This window comes from Anser cygnoides, chromosome 2 (assembly GCF_040182565.1).
Source record: "Anser cygnoides isolate HZ-2024a breed goose chromosome 2, Taihu_goose_T2T_genome, whole genome shotgun sequence".
NCBI lineage: Eukaryota > Metazoa > Chordata > Aves > Anseriformes > Anatidae > Anser > Anser cygnoides.
Window position 1 is genome coordinate 3,323,483 of NC_089874.1, and position 20,385 is coordinate 3,343,867.

General features: G+C 40.8%; 1 protein-coding gene across 1 annotated transcript in view; it reads left to right on the forward strand.

The window, feature by feature from the left end:
- OBSCN (obscurin, cytoskeletal calmodulin and titin-interacting RhoGEF) overlaps positions 1 to 20,385 on the forward strand; it is a 162,382-nt gene that overhangs the window by 62,206 nt on the left and 79,791 nt on the right. The window contains 17 exon segments of the mRNA XM_066991378.1: positions 162 to 274; positions 1,000 to 1,153; positions 2,532 to 2,693; positions 3,237 to 3,341; positions 4,014 to 4,280; positions 4,947 to 5,216; positions 6,011 to 6,277; positions 7,519 to 7,785; positions 9,372 to 9,638; positions 10,630 to 10,899; positions 11,679 to 11,945; positions 12,450 to 12,716; positions 13,583 to 13,855; positions 15,365 to 15,631; positions 18,099 to 18,365; positions 19,130 to 19,396; positions 19,973 to 20,236. Of these exon segments, the coding sequence (XP_066847479.1) occupies positions 162 to 274; positions 1,000 to 1,153; positions 2,532 to 2,693; positions 3,237 to 3,341; positions 4,014 to 4,280; positions 4,947 to 5,216; positions 6,011 to 6,277; positions 7,519 to 7,785; positions 9,372 to 9,638; positions 10,630 to 10,899; positions 11,679 to 11,945; positions 12,450 to 12,716; positions 13,583 to 13,855; positions 15,365 to 15,631; positions 18,099 to 18,365; positions 19,130 to 19,396; positions 19,973 to 20,236 (4,014 nt within the window).

A 20,385-nucleotide genomic window follows, 5' to 3' on the forward strand; every position in this document is an offset into this window, starting at 1 on the left:
GTATTTGGGGGTTTCTTTTCACTTAGAAGTTATATTAAACGTGGAAAACAGGCACTAGGCTCTGCCTATCCATTCTTCCTTGTGCCAGATGTTTCTAGAGACCTCATTCCCTACTAACTGGACATCCTTTTGTATTTGTCTCTCTTTTTTTTTTTCCCCAGAATTGCCTGTGAAAATCAGCAAACCGTTGGTAGATGCTAGTGTAACTCAGAAGGACAAGGTCACATTTGAGTGTGAGCTGTCCAGGCCCAACGTGGATGTTAAGTGGTTCAAGGTACAGCATGTGATGGGCAGTGGTATTTTCATTTCTGATTTCTCTGGAAATGAGAGCCTTTAATTTCACTTCTGAGGGATGTAAGCCTTTGCCGTACAGGTCTCAGCATTGCTCTCTTGCCTTTATGTTCATTTATTCGCCCAGTTCATCACTCCTTGTTATTTACCGGATACATTAATTAGTTTGAATTTTCTCTTGCATTTTAAGTGAATATCTGAGCTCTTTTTGGACAGAATGTGAGCACTCTTATCAATAGGAGTGCAGTCTTGTGCATCAGTTCATACCTAGCAGTTCTCACACAGGATTTGTAGCCTCATTGGGAACTGTGGTTTAAAGTGAGACCTCAGTTCCCTTTGTACCTGATAGCCTAGGGATAAGCTCAGACACTTCATGTACCTTCCTTGGGGTTCATCTGATTCTTCCCTTAGATGGGGATAATGTCATTTCTTCAAGCTAATGTCCAAATGGGTTTATTGCCAATCCTGTACAGTGCCTTAAGTCTGCAAATAGCTGTCACAGGTTGGCCAGAATTCATGCATGTTCTTCAGCCATTCCTACATGTTGACAACTTTGTGCTGTGCTTAAGTTTCAGCATATGTTCCAGTAAGCACAGATCCATTAAGTCCAGTGAGACAGGTGAATTAAGCATAGACCAGAATGCTCCTTTTGCTCAGAGCAGATGAAGAATTGCTGATGGTGATCTGATTCGGCCTTTTCCCTTCTAGGATGGGAAGGAGCTCCAGCAAAGTAAAAAAGTGGGGATGGTTTCCCAAGGAAATAAGAGAAGTCTCATTATTCACAAGTGTGAATATGAAGACCAGGGAACCTACATGTGTAAAGCAGCTGAAGACAAGACATCAGCTACCCTGAAGGTTCATGGTATGTTCAACTGAAAGAGGAAATAACCCCTACTGCAGTATTTTACTCCACAGTAAGAAATGCTTCACGGACAGTTTGTGCATTTCTCAGTTACTATTTTGGATACCTTTCTCTTCTTAGTGAGAAAATACTGGCAGAGCTGTTGTGTTCTTGTTCTATCCTTAGAGGAGTTATTTTTGGAAGAAGTGCTAACTTATTTTTCCATTTATTAGAAGTCATTTCAGTTCTCTGGAATTTAAATAGTGTTTCTGGATGGGCAAGTTAGCAGATACTGGACAGTCTGGCACAAAGCAGGGCATCAGTGGCTGACACACACATAGTTTGGTTTAGCTTCTGCCATTGTCATAGAGGGACTTTGCCTGAACCAAATAAGCCCTGGGAATGATCTCAAGATTTGCCATACCTTTTATGTAGTAAATGCTAAGGGAAAGTGTAAAGATTTCTGACTGCATCTCTTCTTCATACTCAAGACAGATTTTCCCTCCATATGTCACACTGGATAAGCACCAGATGTATTTTATCACCAGGCTCTGAAGCACCAGATCATAAGTACTGAAGGCCAGTTACTGAACAGACAGGTCTGCTGTGCCCTGGCAGATTTGTTTTCCAAAGGGACATCTTAAAAAACAAATCAGCTTTTTCTTATTTCTTACTAGTTGCTGTCCTCATGTGGCCACTTGGGTTCAGTGTTAGCAATTTCTTCATGAACATCTGTCCTGTTCCATCGCTCTGCTGAACTCCCCTTTTCTCCCTGACCTTGTGACTGGGATGGGTTGATTTATATCTGAATTTGTTCCTGGGGCTAATCCAGGATGTATCAAGACCTGTCCTTTCAAAATGAAAGGGCTGCAGTAGCACAGAAATATGGATCAGTTCTGACATAAACAAGTGCAGATCTGTGGAGTTAAAGGGGATTGTGCCAAGTTCAAGGGATTCTTAAACAAAGGTACCCCCTAGGTAAAACATGGCTGATACAGTCTGGGCACACAAGCAAAGGAATGAGAGAGGGGTATGCAGAGAAGCATAAGAATGAGACAGGTTTATAGTGACATGAGATTGTAGGGGTGTGTCTAGTTTTCCTTGGCAGATTTTTCTTCCATTAATATGTTTAGACAGGTTTTAAAAGACATTAAATTTCTGGCTTCCATAAAATCCAGTTGCAGTGAGCTCCACTGCCGCTAGTAATTCTATCTGTGGGTTCAAGTGCAAAATGTATTTGCTGTATTGAAGGAAGATACCATCCATGAAGGGAAGGTGGTTTAGAATAAAATGCAGTCTCTTTTTTTTTTTTTTTTTCCATGCAAGTATGCATAAGGTAAAGACACTGCACTCAGCTATGTAGAAACTCCAATAAATATTTGTCTCTATGATTTCACAGCCCGAGATATCAAGATTGTTAAACCACTGGAAGATGTGGAAGTGAATGAATATGAGAGTGCATCTTTCGTCTGTGAGATTTCACACGATGAGGTCCAAACCCAGTGGTACAAAGATGACAGCAAGCTGAAGGCTGATGACAACATTAGAATGCGTCAAGATGGTAGGAATTCAAATAGGAATCTTATCCTTGAGTGGGGGGTGGGTTGGGAGAATAAGCAGAATGGTCTGACCTCTGAACTCAAGTTAAGAAGGTTCAGCAGAGAGCTCCCCTTTTGTTTTGGGGTTGCAGTTAGGCTGGGGCAGTGACAAGGTGGGAACTTTAGTGTGGCAAATCTGGTGTTATGCCACTATCCCATGCTGCCAGCAGCAGGTAGGAAATCAATGCAATTTGTTCCAAAGAGGCAGTAAAAAGGGCAGTCAGTTAATCTCTCAAAGGAGTTTGTGTCTGACAGTGGGTGGGATCCTTCTGTTTCAAGTAATTTTCTGATGATGGGAGCTGCATTCAGTCTGTCCTTGGAGAAGCTGTGTTTAGGTTACGCTTTGTTACAGGGATGTGGATGTAGGGGAATGGTCGGCTTTGCTGCCACAAGAACAGGTAGTAATGCTCTGAAACCAGACAGGTGGTGCCGACCTGGCAATGTGCTTTGGAGAGTGAAGCTGTTTGCTCACAGGCAGCTGTGTGTGGTTGTGTGTCTGTTCTCAGGAAAGACCTATTCGCTGACTTACACGCGTGTCCAAGTCAAAGATGCAGCAGAGATCAAATTTGTCGCTGAAAAGGCAGAATCTCGTGCCCAGCTTAGAGTGAAAGGTAATTACACTTTTGATAACAATACCACTTAAATTGTCTCCTGTTATAAACCAACCAATTTCCCTTACTTTTAACGTGAAGAAAGTTAAACAGCACTTAAAGCTTTCACAGAAATAAAAACTTCTACCAACCTTTGTGGAGGTGAAATATCCATGTCACTGTTGGGGATTTACTTTTGCTAAGTCAAACAATTCATTTTCTCACGAGATTGATTTCCTACTTTAGACATTCAGTTTCATGTTTGGACTGTGAGGGACAAAAAAGACATGGTTTGACTTTCATTTTCTCTTGTTGGCTTTTGTTTGGAAAGAAAACATTTTATTTATTTTTTTTTTAATGTACAGCTTAAATATGTGATAGAGAAAGTGAAGGAAGACATTTGAGCAAACACGCTGAGGAAGAGCTCAGGAAATCTCTTATCAGTCCCCAACCTTGTTGAGTAAATTACTTATTATCTCTGTAATTCAGCCATCCAAGTGGTAAAATAGGGATAGCAAGTCTTTCTTTCTTTACCTCTTTACTTGCTGTATGTTAGATGAGTGCTTAACACGGTGGGGACTCCTGTCATCATCCAAATAACTATCCACAAAAGAAATATTGCTTTTGAGATTTTAATTGACACCTTTCACAGGAACTGCACCGATTATTGCATCTTTTTTTCACTCCTTTTAGAGCTGCCTGTAAAAATTGTGAAGCCTTTGCGGGATAAGATTGCACTTGAAAAACATCGGGGATTCCTGGAATGCCAAGTATCTCGTGCCAATGCTGAAGTTAGATGGTATAAAAAGGATATGGAAATTCACCCTAGTGACAAATATGAAATTGTGAGCGAAGGTGTCTATCGGAAACTCATTATCAACGATGCAGATTATGAAGATGAGGACACATACACTTGTGATGCCTTTGATGACAAAAGCAGTGCTCATTTCTTTGTTGAAGGTAGTAAACAATTTTTCCTCACAGAATACATTGGAAGGGCTGATTCAAAAGCCCTTGTCATTCACTTTAAAAACACAAGACCACTTATAGTTTTTTCATTCAGTGCAGATTTAGCGTGAATTCCATTGATATTGCTTCTTAGTAGGATTATAAGGGCAGGAATGTCTTGGAAAATTGTACCTTCTCTTAAGGAGAGTGGTTAATTCATGTTCTGGAGAACTTTTTAAGATCTACTAAACAAAGCTTGTTCAGAGAAAAGTTGCTATAGTTTACCAAAATCTTTCCCATTAACATTATCTGCATTTCACTGAACCTCTATTGCATTTATATATGAAATAATAAGAAATAAAATTTTCCATATATAATTCCAGTTATAGCTCCAAGAGTTTAATATCAGGGTGGGAAGGTGGTGGTCTGCTTTAGAAATTGGACTGGGAGTCAGGAGATCTGGATCCTCTCTTGAGTTTGTTATAGTCTTACTGTCTGAGCTGTTAGCAGCAATACGTATTTATTATTTAGAAAAAGAAAAAGGGATGTTTTAAGGCCTTTTGAGCCTGGTTCAGTATTCAGGTGCAGTAAAGATGGCATGAATGTGCAGGATGACAATCAAAGAGCTCTTTCATGGATCTTAAAGCTCTGCTTTCTCTTGCTCCATCTTTCATCCAGAGCAATCCATTAACATTGTAAAGGAACTGTGTGATGAGGACGTGACTGAGCCAGAAGAAGCCAAATTTGAATGTGAGATATCCATTCCATCTGTGAAACCCCCCAAATGGTATCTACGTGGAGAAGTCTTACAGGCTGGCAGAAACATTATCATGCAGCAAGAAGGCACCATCCACCGGCTGACAATACTGAAAACCAGCGCTGATATGACAGGCACCGTTCAGTTCTCCATCGGCAAATCAAAATCCACAGCAAACCTGCTTGTCAGAGGTAATGTGATATGTTCTAGCTTGAATTAGATCATGAGAGATCCTTTCTCTCACAGCCTCTGGAAGCTAATTTTCCAGACATAGTGTTTAATGTGCAGGCTCCACTGCCTGGGATCTTTGAAATGTTGTGTGTATACCTGGAAGGTCTGCTTAGGTTCCCAATTACAAGATGTTGGGCACTAAATGTGACAGCAATGTCTCAGAAAGGCATCTGATTAATGGGTGTGGTGTGCCTAGTATTCAAATCTATAGAGACAAGACTTTTTTTTTTTTTCTTAGCTTTACCAAAGTAGTCAAAACAGGTTAAATTTCCCCAGAGAATTTATTTGTTGTATTTCTGAACTAGACAAGTTTGCTGGCAGATTTCCTTAATTCACTTTTTCATTGATTTGATCTGAGACGAAGCTTCAGGACTTTTCATCTTCTGTTGTCACCATTGTAAATGTCTCCAATCACATCCTGAAGTCCTAGGTTTGTTTCTAATTAACTGTTATTTGAGTAAAGTCCTCAATCAGAGAGCAATTCAATAAGCACTGAACCAGAACTGGACCATGCATTTGGTGCAATATTATTGTACAGAAATGTAGTCACCAGTATCCCTTATAGATTATTGTACTGTTTTAGCCTCAAGGTAAATCAGGTCCATAACAGAAACCTGTAGCATCACCTGAGCAGCTCACAGAACTGTTATGAACATGAAATACATGAAATTAATTGGCATGAAATACAGAGTATAAACTTTCCTCTTCTTCACTTTGCATTCATCCTTTCTTCTTTTCCGACCCTGTTTTGCAGATTACCATATACAGATCACCAGGAAGATGGAGGATAAGACAGCTTTGGAACGCCATTCTGTCATCCTGTCTTGTGACTTCAGGCCTTCTCCAAAGGTTGTGAAGTGGTTCAAGGGCCACACGCCCATCGAGCCCTCTGAAAAGTACAAGATCAAGCGGGAGAAGCATTCAGCAGAGCTCAAGATTCTGAAGGTGAAGCCTGAAGATGCTGGTGTGTACAAGTGCAGGGCAGGAAATGCGGAGACCGAAGCCACACTGACAGTTGAAGGTATGAGCAGTTTGCAGCAGGGAGGTTTGCCTGTTGCATATCTTTACTGTTCAGTATTTCTCTCTAGATTTTTTATCTTTTAGAGGTCAAAATCTACAGTTCTCTTCTGCTAATTTAATATAAGCGTACCATTTTCACTGATCTATTTATATTATGCACTGTGCTGATATTCCAACATAATGAAATCCAGCATTTACCATCAAATAGAATATGTACATGGAAGGGTAGTGTCTGCGTAAGGTGCTGGGATTAGGCAGAAGTGTGTTTGTCTTTCTTAAGGCACATCATTTTCCCTTTTGCTCAAGGAACTGAACTCTTTGGAACTCCTTGATACTTTTAGCTAAAAATGTTTTCCTTGTGTTAAACTGCTATAGGCCTCTGATTTTTTGTGTACCTTTGTGGTTTTCATTTCCACTAACCGCTGTGTCAGCTTTTATCTGTAATATATCTGTTACTGGTGTTCTATCACATCCTGGTATAGCAGTACTGTTTAGCCAGTTCTTCCCCTCTGGTGAAACTGGAAGAGAAGTTGACCTCTGTGTCACTTTCAACAAGACTTGGAGGTAGGCTGCTGAATCATTTCCAGCAGTCCAGGAAGCAGCTTTTGGTAACAGTTTGGCCTTGCAGAGGTTCATCCAAATGACAAGATTTTTTAATTCTCCAAAACCCTCTTCGGAGTTAACCAGTCCTTGAGAAAAAGCACTTCATGTGTAGAGAAGCTTCAAAGACAAACTTCTGGCCAAGGACTGGAAAAGAAAATAATTCACTTCCTGTTGCTCCCTAAACCTTAGCAAATTGTTTTATCTCTGTAGTAGCTGTTTGTGGCCAAAACCCTTGTTTTCATATCATCTTCTTTGTGATTCTTCCCCTGGCAGTGAGTCAGGGATGATTTACACACTGTGTATGTGTGTGTGCAGTGACTAGAATACAGGGACTGGAGCTCTGAGGGGTATTTAGACATCACTGTAATGTTATTACCATTTCAGAAGAATTACTTATCTTTAAATAAAAGAAAAAGATTTATGTGTGAAAGGAGAATTGAGGGCTCTGGACAACATAATCTTTTGTAATGGATGCTCTTCTGTTGGACAAAGTGCAGAACTAAGTAAATGAAATGTGTTGGCCTGTGATGTTCAGGAGATCAGACTAAATCATTTAATAAACCCTGAACACTGTGAAATCTGTGTAACAGTACTAATATATAGCAACAGTGGTAATGGTACACCTTGTTTATCCAACAGCCCGCAACGTAGAAGTAATCAAACACCTGCAGGATGTGGAAATTGAAGAAGAGAGCTCTGCTGTCTTCTCCTGTGAGCTGTCCCATGATGACGAGGATGTGGAATGGTTCCTGAACGGCACCCTCCTTTACACCAACAATTTCAATGACATCAAGAATGTTGGCAACTGCTACATGCTGACGATGAAGCAGGTCAAGCCTGAAGATGCTGGCACAGTGACAATGAAGTCAGACAAGGTGTCAGAGACTGCGCATCTGAAGGTGATAGGTGGGTCTGATCATACTCTTCAAGAACTAAGAGACGTAAAGCAGCTATTATTTACCACATCCATGCAGCAATCCTCCTTCTAAGCCTCACCCCTCTGGGGGGATAAGTGTTCAGGTGCTTTCTTCTAGTTTAAGTTTCTACTGTAGCTGATGATTTTCCAAAAATTGTTTTGGTGTCCTGCCAAAAATTTCCATAGCTGTTTATCATTCTTTTACTTATCATAACTATAGTTTCAAGGGCAATTTCCTTTACTTGTTGCTCTCTTAAATAGTATGTAGTCTAAATACTGTTGTTTCTAAAGATTTTCTTTTTGACTGTAAGGAGCTGAGCTTCAGTGTACCTTCAAGGGTAGGGCACGCTTTTCAGTGTATCTATCATCAAGTTGGACTGATTCAAATGAGAAAAATAATGAAATTTGCTGCTGTCCTTAATGTTTTAAAGTTTGCTCACAGAACCGAATTGCTGTGGTTTAACGTTCTCATGCATCAGCTAGGCCATAGTAAGTTGCATGATATTATTTCAAGCATGCTAGAAACATGAGGTAAAGCTTCTATCAAAATTTAAAAATCATATTTTCTTTAGAAATACACCTGTTTCTAAAGGCATGCTCAGGTAACTTATAGGGATTTGTTGCCATAAATTAATTCCATCATGTATCTGCATTGTTCCAGGATGGAAGTGTCAGTGGGAAATGTTCTGAGACGTTCTCTCTGAAAGTCGGAGAGTCTAATATCCTACATATTCTTGTAGGAAATCAGAGACCATTCTTCATGTGTTTTGCCTCCTGGTCATCACTAATTTGCTTTTCCTAGAGCATCAGAAAAGATTAAATCTTTTACTCTACCTACTCAGAGAGTCTGAAGTATTTCCTCTTCCTCCTTTCTTTTATACCTGGTCAAAAAATTCCCCTGAATTTCTGCATGAAATATATTTTAAGATAAATAAAGGGAATCGATGCCCTTTAGAAGCAAGAGCAAAGATGTTCAGGAGAGTGTGCAGTATATCCTTTTATTTCTCCTGCCTACTGTATGAGTTCTGCTTCATACAAAGGCAGTGCCAGCTCTCCAGCTTCGGAATAGCTACATCCCAATTATTTCCCTTCACATGTGTTTCTTGTAACCACCTGACCACTTTCCACTTGAGCACTGCTGCAAGAAGCAAGGAAATTCCCAGAGAACATTTTCTTCTTCTTCATGATGCATGCAAGGTTTTCCTTACTAGGCTATCTTGTTGAGCATCTTCTAAATATGAAGCTATTCCTTTGGCCTTCACTAAGGCCGCGCATGTCTGATTCAAGCCCTAGTCTCTGTGACTGCGTCTCCCTTGGGATCACCTCTGCCTGACAGATGACCCAACACAGACAAAAAAGGAGTCCATGCAATCTCAGAGAGAGACCAAAATTGCAGTGCTGTCCTGATTTCCATAAAACTCATTCATATCATGAGTGTTAAACTGCTTTAGGTTCTATATTGGTACCATCAGTTTTGGTAAGGGTTTTCTTAAGCCCTCTTTAAATATCTGGTAGTGACTGAAAATTTCTCAGCTTAAATTCCTGGTTAATTCCTGTTTTGCTTGTTAAACTTCAGAGAAGCCTGCTGTCTTCATGAAGTCCTTGGATGATGTTTTTGGTGAGGAGCGAGGCGTAATTAAACTGGAATGTGAAGTCTCCAAAGAGAAGGTCAAACCCATTTGGAAAAAGGATGATGTGGTGCTCACTGCTGGCAACAAGTATGAGCAGATACAGTCCGGGAAGACTCTGTGTCTCCTTATCCATGACCTTGAAAAGACAGATGCAGGTTTATACACCTGTGATATTGGCACTGATGTTGCCAAGTCAAAGGTCAGCATTCAGGGTAAGTACTGTTGACAATTGCCAGTAAAGGGGTGCTGAAAATACATGTGGGTTGGTCCCTACATCTCACACCTATCCCCTCATGGACATAAATTGCCTCCACTATAAAACAGTGTTGCTGGAATTTACCACAGTGGTTTCTGAACAGTTCTTCTTGCTCTTTGTTGTAAGTATACCTTGTGTTTCCATGAAAATCTCTGGATGTGTCAGGAATGTACCGGCAATGTTTTCTTTCTGAACATTCCTAAAGTGGAGAAACCCTCCCAGAAGAGCAGCTGATTTCTCAAAACAAAACAATGCAATGAAAAATCACACCCCAAAGCAAAACACGTACACATGCCAAAAAAAAAAAAGGGGGGGGGGGGGATGGGGGGGGGCAAGAAAACGAAAAAGCAGCTTGTTTCACATGGCTCAGCTAGTATTTCAGTCTGCTGTGTGAACACGAAAGCAGTTCAATATTGTCTGCTGAAGAAGACAGCAATCCAATCTGTCCTCTAATCCTTGTGGCTTCTTGAAGGAAGGAGGAGTGTTCATGGTTTTTGAACTCTCATTGGTAACGAAACAAGTTTTGAATTTCAGTATGATTCGAACACCTGAAGGAGTAGGATGGTAACAAATACGCAAATAAAAACATTCAATTTCTCATCATGGGCAAAAACCTTTGTCTCATACAATATCCCAGAGTATTTCCGTTTGTTAGCTTTTCCTCATTACATCTTCACTCTGCTTCATGGAATGAGCTGTTCTCCACACAGTCCTTCCAGAGCAAAGCCAGGAGATTCACATGTCCCTTTTGCTATAGCTTTCTGGTAATTCTGATTGGATAATGTCTGAGGAATTCTTTACATGTCAAATACATCAGTAAGGAATGCAGTAGCTTCCTGCAAATCCTGCAGATAAACCAGTCTGATGAGCTAAAAATGTCAGTACTACTTCTCATGTCAATCGTAAATGCTTTTTCTTCTTATATTAACCTACATTTTGTCTTCCAGAACTGAACATTGGCATTACCAAACGGCTGAAGAACACTGAAATCCAGGAGGGAGAAGACTGTATGTTTGAGTGCATTTTGTCCCATGAAAGCATTGATGACTTCAACTGGACACTGAATGGGAGCAAAGTGGAAAGTGGAGGGCGATTTAAAGCCTTTAACATGGGTCGGAAGTATACTCTGAGTATCAAAAGTGCGATTCCTGATGATAGTGGGGAAGTCATTTTCACTGCCCGTGGTCTAATCTCCAAGGCTTCTCTGGTTGTGAAAGGTAATGAGACCAGAGAGATTCTGGGGGTTGATATCTTCTATTCTCTTCTCATAAGGTGTCCCAGTAAACCATGAGGGCAAAATTGTGATATGGTTAAAGTGAATAGCAGCCCTCTCTATGAGCCTTGAAGCACTGAGAATTTCCCTTAAAAGCAGGTAAAAGGGTGATTTTTTTTTTTTTATAGATATGTGAGAATTGCAGAATACACTGAGTGGTGTTGGAAATGGCTAGTTCCACTTCTCACTCTGGCTAGTTCTATTAGCAGTAGATCAAGAATGATCTGTTCAAATAACTGTAGGTGCAAATATCCTGTAAGTCTAAGCTGAAGGGATGGCCTTCGTGCCATCTAATTGTATGTGGTGGTTTTACCCAGCTGGGCAGCTAAACCCCACCACAACCACTCTCTTTCTCCCCCTCCTCAGAAGAAGAGGGGGAGAAGAATGTCTGTATTTAGAGAGAGACACCCCACCCTAAGTGTAAGCCTGCAGTAACTTCAGTGACAACAAAATGATGGCCTCTGAAAAGGATGCTGTCAAGATGAGTCCTAAATTCCTGTAAGTGATCATTGCTATTCACTGAGAGCCTGTAACTTCAATTAATGTGCACTAAAGAACAAGATTAGATTGCTTTTGTCTCCCCCTTCCCCATCATAACCTGAATTATTCATGGGAAAACAAGAAAACTTGTTGGATATTTGAATTTGAAAAAAACACCCTAATCTTACTGCATTTCTCATCGTGTTTTTTATCTGGAACTCATTTATTTTTGTTTTCCCTCAGAAAAACCTACAGAGGTTACAAAACAACTGGAGGATAAAACAGCAGCAGCGGGGCAGGACATCAGCCTGAGCTGCGAATTGTCAAAGCCCGATGTGAGCATCAGGTGGTACAAGGATGGCAAAGCAATCCGAAAAAGCCAGAAGTATGACTTGCACCAAGAGGGAACACGGGCCATCCTGATCATCCATGACTCCACAGTCAAGGACAGTGGGGAGTACACCTGTGAGACAGAAGTCTCTAAAACGAAAGCCAGGATCACAGTGCAGGGTCAGTTGAAACACACACAGGGGCTGGCACTTACAAAAGTTGGGTTAAATATCAGCAACCTGTGGGAGGTGTTCTTCTGTTTTCTCAAGCAGGGTCAACTATTGGTTTTCAAAAAATATCATGGATTAAAGTCTTTTTTTAAACAAAATCTGGAGACTGCATAATCTTCTGTGTTACTTAAAGAGCCAATCTATATTGGTAATTTGAATTAGTCTTTTTTGAATATGGGTGATTAAAACTATGCACAGTCTACCAGATGAGATCTCACCAGTAACTGTACAATGGCCTTAAACTTTCTAGATATCTTCTGGAAATATTTTACCTGGTATGTCCTATGTTGAGGGGTAGACTTGGTGATGATCTTAGACCCTTTCCATCTCTGCATGCCGTGATTCTGTAACTGGGGGCAGAAGAGCAGAGGAGATTTAAGATGCCTCTGTATGCTCTGGACTTGTTGGGGTAACAAATATCTCTCTCTCCTCCTTCCCCTTTTTTTCCTTCCAGAGAAACCTAATTACTTTGTCAAGGAACTTTCAGATCTGAAAGTTGATGAAAGTGGAATTGCAGTTTTTACGTGCCAGAGTGAGAAAGCCGCGTCCTCTGTGGTCTGGAGGAAAGGCATAGCTGAACTCAGGGCTAGCAAGAAATATGAGATCACACAGAAAGGACAAGTCCTGCAGCTGACCATAAATAATTTGGAGAAAAGTGACAGTGACACGTATACTTGCGACATTGGTGATGCTCAGTCCAGAGCCAAGCTAGTCGTGCAAGGTATGCATGAGAGGAATAAGACTGTTCGTCCTGTTTTTCCAACAGCAAATGTTATTTTGGTTGAATTTGTACATTTATGGCAAATCTCTGGGACTGCAGCTGTCTGGCCTGATTAGATGCTCTGTGCATGACATGTGCAGGAGGCCAAGTGCCCCAAAAGGGAAGGCTGTTTGAACTAGAGCAGTGTTGTTGGGTGGCTACATGTCCAGATGTCTAAGTGCTGCCATCCATGCACAGGCAGATCTATTTCTCATCATATGGATAGCAGATTTGATTTCTGGTTCTGATACTTGATATAGATAGGCTGCACAGGCCATGTGGACAAAAATCTAGCAACTTGGAACTGGACATGCAGAACAATTTGTTGATTTGAAGCGTTTACATCTGGAGCACCTTAGGAATGATTTAAAAACCATAATGCTGATGTGAGGAGGAGCTGGTGAACCTGAATTTAGTGTGAGGTTTCTAACTTTTCCGACTTTTATGAGTTAAAAATAGTTCTCTGTCAAAAAGCTCAAGATAAAAGTAAAGTTCCCTGATGCTGCATTCCAGGTAGTTCTGTTAGGAGAAACTTCATAACATTGGATTTGCATTGTGCTGGCTACTTGTTCTGCTATATGTGTTCTGGTATTTTGAAGCTGTCTTCATCCTATTTTGGTGTGTGTCCTGTATATATTATCTTCCTGTGAATAATTTTTGTGTTCAGTTACAGGGGAGTTATGTTTCAGTCTTCTGTATCATGAATGTATTTCCTTCTTGAAATACTCATGTGGGAAATCCATAACCATAATCCATAAGTTTTCCATAACAATTTTCATGCTAGGAGTGGAAGATTCCAGTAATTGATGTATCTGTGTTCCTTTCAGGCCAGAAAGTGCTAATAACAGAAGACCTGGAAGATGTCACTGTGTTAGAAGGAGAATCTGCCATGTTCAAATGCAGAATCTCTCCTGTAGACTATAGCAAAGTGCAGTGGTTTTTGGATAAAACCCCACTTCATACCAATGAACTTAATGACATCCAGTCTCAGCCTGATGGATGTCACTTGCTAACACTGAAAAAGCTCTCACTGAAGGACTCGGGGGTCATTACATTTGAAGCTGGTGATAAGAAAACATCTGCCAGTTTGGTTGTTAAAGGTAATTCAAGCATAAAAACTGCAGGAGAGAAGAGAATGCATAAAAATATCTACAGGATAATGTGGACAGGTGAAAAACGGCAACAAATTTGGCCCCTGCATATGCATATCTGTATATGTTCAAGAATATCATTAACTGTATGATGAAGCTAGGGGTGGAGAATTAACACTTTGCTGTCAGTGTATTTATTGGACCTTAGATGGGAATGTTATACTATAATGATGGTACATTGGATATCTTGTCCAGTTTTCCTTCAGCCAAGCTGGTAGGGTGGCAACGTGATGATGAGTGAGAAGAAATAGATTAGTTCCAGGAAAAAAAAAAAGAAAAAAGAACAATCGATATGTTTTTAATTTATGTTTCATTGTTTGAAAGGCAACATTAGGTGTGTTGTCTGCTCTTCATTGTTGACAATGTTTTCTCCAGAAAAGTTGAACTAGACCAAAACTTCAATGTTAGTCTACTTTTATAGTGAGGGAATAAGATGAATGCCGGGCAACCTAAGAGTGTAGGTTTAAAGAAATGTTGTTTCCTTATGGGAAATATAAATATTTGTCTTTATACAGAGATCTAAAACAGTCTCTGCTGTGTCAGATAGTATTCTCATTCTTTTTGGAATCATCATGTTTCTTGCAAGGATTTTTTTTTTTTAATTTGAAAATTTTCTCCAGTTGGCAATTTTTTCCATGCCACAAAAGTGCATTAGATTTTTCTGAAATCAAATGAAAGATCTTATTTCCAAAAGGCTGACTCCCTTTGGTAACACCAATATGTGATGCTGTAGTGCTGATGAGAACAGTTTTTGGTTTTCTGATGAGTTGGATTTTTGTGTATTAAAAAAAACATGAAAAAGCCAGAAGTTCAGAGGGGTAAGATCTACCTTGGCTGTTGCTATCCAGCTTCTATAAGCCATGTAGAGAGATGAGCAATTCCAGAGAACAGTTCATCTCCTCTCTCCTAATGACATATTTTGGAAGTAAATATCTGGTCCTTGGAGGAGCATATCATCTTCCACTGATAATAGAAACATTCTGTATGACCAGTCTAGGATATCTGCCTGGTTTTTAGATGACCTCATACCGATGAGGTGAGCCCTGCTCTATATAACTGGATTTGGGAAATCTGTATTGCACCTCACTTCATCTAGAATTAACTTTCGATGTTCAGTTAGAAGGTTCAAACTGATAAACCCACTTAGAGAAGTGTTTATGAATAGTAACTCCATCTTACCTATATTTAATGAGACATGAGAGATGTTATTTTTGTTCTTCTACAGGCATTTCCTTCTCAGTTTCTTCCAGATGGCATTAGGTATTCACTAAACCACATTTTATGGCATGACTGATGCCTTCCTGAGGGCTTTGTAGTCCTGCACACCAAATTATTCATTACTAACCCTGATCTGTAGTTTTGACACAAGTGATCTTGGATGTAAGTCTTACAGATTACTTGTGATCTGAAAATCTGCACCTCTTCTGAAAATCTCAGACCATTTTTATGTGATTCTAGAAAAGCCCTGCATCTTCACAAAGGAGCTGGTTGATACTGAAGTCACTGAGGGAGAGGATGTGATTCTCCACTGTGAAATCTCCAAATCAGACAGCCCTGTAAAGTGGTGCAAAGATGGGAAGAGCCTTAGGAATTCTTCTAAGTATAACATCAGCCGGTCGGGATTTGAAGCCAAGCTGGTCATTCACAGGGCAGAAGAAAGAGACAGTGGCAGATATGAGTGTGAGGCTGGAGCAGCTAAAAGTAGTGCGGTTATTACTGTCAAGGGTAAGAACATTTGGAGTGATGGTTTGGGTCCTACCTTGTTCTATATGCTATATACGTGAAGCTATACTGAAAAGGAACCTCGTGTCTTTGCACCACAGTGCAGAAAAGGTTCTAATTGAGTCATCCAGGGCAGCATCCAGAGAGGTGGCAGAATGTGAGACAGGAAAATCCTTCATCTTACCTGATTTGGGTTCTGTGGAATGTGTCTCATCTTTCTAGAGCAGTCAGCAGTGAGTCAGCAGAGAACAGTCTCTGTAGAATATCCACCCAGCCTAAGAGATAATCCAGAGAAAAAATTAGTCGCCTTCTGTAGCTGTCTCCTATGCTGTCTCTCTCCAAGAAGAAATCAATGCCCCCACAATTGTCTAGATAATTGCTTTAGGCAACTAAATTTTTGAGAGTAACACATCCGAAGCATTTATTCCAAAGAACATTATCTGGCAGGAGGTGAAACTGAAGGGTTGTATTGTCTGAGCTGCAACAAATCAATGTTATTTTCTTAGACACATGAGATTTTAGTGTATTTCCTGAGCATTTTAGGAAAGCACCAAGTATATTAGGCAGAGCAGTGGGTATGAGCTGGGTCAGAACTAGGTTCACCTGCTATTCACGTTACAAACCCTCCCATCATAATTTCTCCAGCCTCTTGTGAGTCACTTCCCTAGCCTGAGGAGGAGCTCAGTTCCTGAGAGCAAGTCTGCTCATTCACACAAGCAGGTTTCAGCAGGCTGCTGATACTTAGCCTCACCAGTGGATATTCTGCATGCAGTTATTCCCAACACACTCTGGAAGGGCTGATCAGAAGCTGCATCCAGATTAGAGAAGTCAGTGCAAACAAAAAGGCTTTGGGTCATTGGAATAGTCAACCTGAACCTCAGAGCACGATGAGGGAAGGCAAACTGCTCAGCCAGAGCACAGAGAAACAAACCAGTTTAAGGCTGAGGTCTGCTGTGCAAGGAAAGAGAACAACTGGATGATGGTGATAGCTGGTGGTTACTGGTCCAGATTTGTTATAACTTTCCTTAGCACCAATATGCTTTCCCAATACCCATTACACACAAAGGAAGGACCTGTGTTGACTCCAGTATGACCTGGATCTTACGTGTGATGTAGTGGAATTTTTCTGTTAAATAAAAAATAAACATTCATAACGCGTGTTACAGAACTGCCCCATTTCTCCCTTCACCCAGTAGGGTGTGGATGGATGTAGGATTTGAAAACGGATTCAGATCACTAGTAGATGCAGAGGAATCAAGTCATAAGGATGTCTACAACAAATTATACTGTTGTAACATTCCTTTACCTAATAAGTCACATCAGAATAGCAGAATGCAAAAATAGCAGAAAAATTCAATATTCATGTGACACTGTGAGTATCCACAAAGTAGAGGTGAAAAGAGAACAGAAGAATGGGCTGTAAGTTTTCAACAGCCACAGGACAAACACACCATGAATTGGTAGCTGACCTCCATATTCATAAGAACACTTTATTAGACCTTTTTTCCTCCCTCCTCTTCCCCAGGAAGTGCTATCTCTACAGTAGCTCACCTTAAAGTCTTGAGTCCTAGGCTGTGATAGAGCCTGCACAGGAATCTCCCCAGGGGCCCTTTTGTGTCCAGCATGTCCTGTGTTTCTTCTGTGCTGTTTTTAAGTCTGCATTCATGTCTGATGAAAATCAGTCTTGGTTTCTTATAATAAGAAATCAATAATGCTAGTCATGATAAAAGGTGCCTTGTCATTTCTTTGTGTTTTCTGTGTTTACGTACGAGGTGACCTCGGTTAGAGTTTACATTTTTTGTGCCAGTGATTGAGCTTTGACCACCAGTCTGTGATGTAGTTCAGTGTCTGCCATCCCTGACTGACTTCTTGCACCACAAAGAGCGTGGCTAAGTTGCACTGCTGGGACTGGCTTCTGTTTGTATATTCTGTGCCTTGCACCACGGATCTGGCTGTCGTCCCAGAATGGCACAGGGGAGCTGAAGTAGGACATTTCCCCTCACAGCTAGGCCCTTGCAGTGCCCCTGCATTACACTACATAATTTTGGTGTTCCCTTTACCACTGAGGGGATGGGAGAGGAAAATTCCAATAACTGAGTGTCTGGCCATTGCTAAAGATCTTTTAAGACTGAAATTGTGCACTAATTCCCAAAGTACTGAAACAGTACTTTTATGTCACTAACAGTATTGGCAGCATCTGCTGCTGTTGTTAATAACAACAATAATAATAACAATGTCTTTAAATAGTACAAATAATGGTTAAAAGATAAAAAGCATACAGTTCTGAATATTTTTGAGACTTCTCTGTAGAGTTCTGGCAGCCAGATGTGATTTGTAAGAATCTGTTCCCTTTGTTTGCTAGTGTATTTTCATTCCTGTGGTTTTCTACCTGAACAAAAAAATGTCTGAAACTAAAAAGTGATTTCCAAGCTTGTGTGATTCCTTTAACACGTGCAATGTTCTTTTCCAGAAATACCAGTTCTCTTCAAGCAAGAGCTTCAAAACGAAGAAGCTAAAGAAGGAAAACAAGTCAAACTGACCTGTGAGCTCAGCAAACCTGATACCCCAGTGAAATGGATGAAAGGAGACACTGTTCTTTATGCCAGTGAGAAGTATGAATTTAAGCAGCATGGCACTGTGGCAGAGCTCATTATTCGAGATGTCAAATCGATAGATTCTGGGGACTATACCTGTACTGCTGGAGAACTGAAGACCACTGCTCAGGTGAAAGTAAATGGTAGGCAAGGTTGGATGCACTGCAGCACTTTCTTAATGCATTGCTTTATAGATTTTCTACAAAACAAACAAAACCACAGCACTTCTTTTTGTAGGAGTATCATCTACAAATTCATGCTTAAAATTTAATGGCAATATTGCATACTTGTAAGCACCTGTACATACTTCATTCATGTAATTTTATGTTATGCATCTGGGAGCTTAAATCTGTAACTTCCCACTGAGCCTGAAATAAGTGCAGGCGGTTTGTTTCCTATACCCTTTGTGCCAGAGTTCCTGACCTGTTAGCTATTTTACACGGTTGTGATTAAGACTGCAGTTAGATTTTGAGACTAGCAGCATGACAGCACAGGGAGAACGTGAAAACATAACATGTAAGAGCAGACAGGAATGCACAGCAGTCAGGTCTAGTCCCTAGCAAATTGCAGGTGGCCAACTGATTAATGTTTAGATTCCCAAAGTCCCCCAGACATCCTTTTTAAAGGCTCTCAGATGCCATCAGTCCTCCCCAATGCCACTAAACAAACAGCTTTAGTAAAAAAGAGTGAGAGCCTCCAAAAGCAGTATATGCTGGAGAAGAAAGCAAGAGATTTAGGGCATAGGTACTGTATCAGAGACCTGCAAAAGCAGGGAATTTGTTGGACTAGAAGTCTAGGACTGCTCTGCTTTTTTGAAAAAGGACTCTTTTTAGGGGTGACAGCTATCATAGGGTATTTGTACAGCGAGACAACAGGGCTTGTCTTGATCCCTGGTTCTGTATTCTAGCTGTGCCTGTCCTTTTTAAACAAACCCTGGAGAACAAGGAAATGGAAGAGGGGAAATCTGTCTCTTTGCGCTGTGAACTCACAAAAGCTGATGCCACTGTGGTGTGGAAGAAGGGAGAAGCCACACTCCAGGCAAGTGCCAAATATGAAATGAAGCAGAAGGGAACAGTGGCAGAGCTGGTGATTCATAATGCAGAGCCAGAAGATGCGGGAAGATACACCTGTGACACTGGAGACCAGCAGACCACAGCCCAAGTCAAAATCCATGGTAGGAATAAGACACCTGCTTGTGACCATTTGTTATTGTTCTTGCCATGGTCCTGCACATTTACAGTGAGTGTTCAGAAAAAAAAAGGGACCAGTACAAATGAATGGCAGCCCTGGCTGGGTCCATTATGTTATCTGTTTTCTCGGACAATAACTTCATACTAAAACATAACAATCGAATGTCCTTGACCTCATAACAAGGTATCTTTTCTTGCCTCTGAAATAACCATTCTGCTTTCTTCTTGAGACAGAGGCACTCGCTTGAGCTCTAAGGTAAGAAGAGCCTCAGCCACGTGCTTCGTGAAAGAATATGCAGTTCTGTTCTGTACTTACTGAGCAAGTTTTCCATGTATTTGTGACCAACAGCATTTGGGGAGCAGAAAAGTAATTATTTTTATATTTTAATTATTGGAAAATAATTCTTTTTTCCCCAAAACTCATGGTATGCTATTGTAAGTGCAAGTAGAGTCCTGGAGGTGCAGGTAAGTCAAGGTTCATTAGCTGTGCTGAGAGAATTTGTTTCAGTCTTTTAAGTCCCATATGGGGTAAAGTAAAATGAGAATGCTTCATTCCTCAGCTGTCTCTGCACTCATCGAAGAAGAACTTAAGAGCCTAGAGGCTCTGGAAGGTGGGACAGCCACCCTGCGCTGCCAGCTGAGCAGAGAGGCCGCCGTGGAGTGGAGGAAGGGGCACACTGTTCTCAGGCCAAGTAACAAGTACAGGATGAGACAAGAGGGCACAGTGGCTGAGCTGCTGATCCATGATGTGGACACAAAGGATGCTGGAGACTATACATGTGTAGTGGGAAGCCAAAAAACCACAGCAGCCTTATCAGTGAATGGTAAAAAGTCAGAAATAACCCATGAAACTCTGGAACGTTTCTGTCCATCCCTTCCCTCCTCCTTTCTGTACATTCTCTTTCAACACCTACCTTTATGTCCTGTATCTACTTTTGTCATCTTTCCATTTTTTCATGTTGCTGTGTCACTC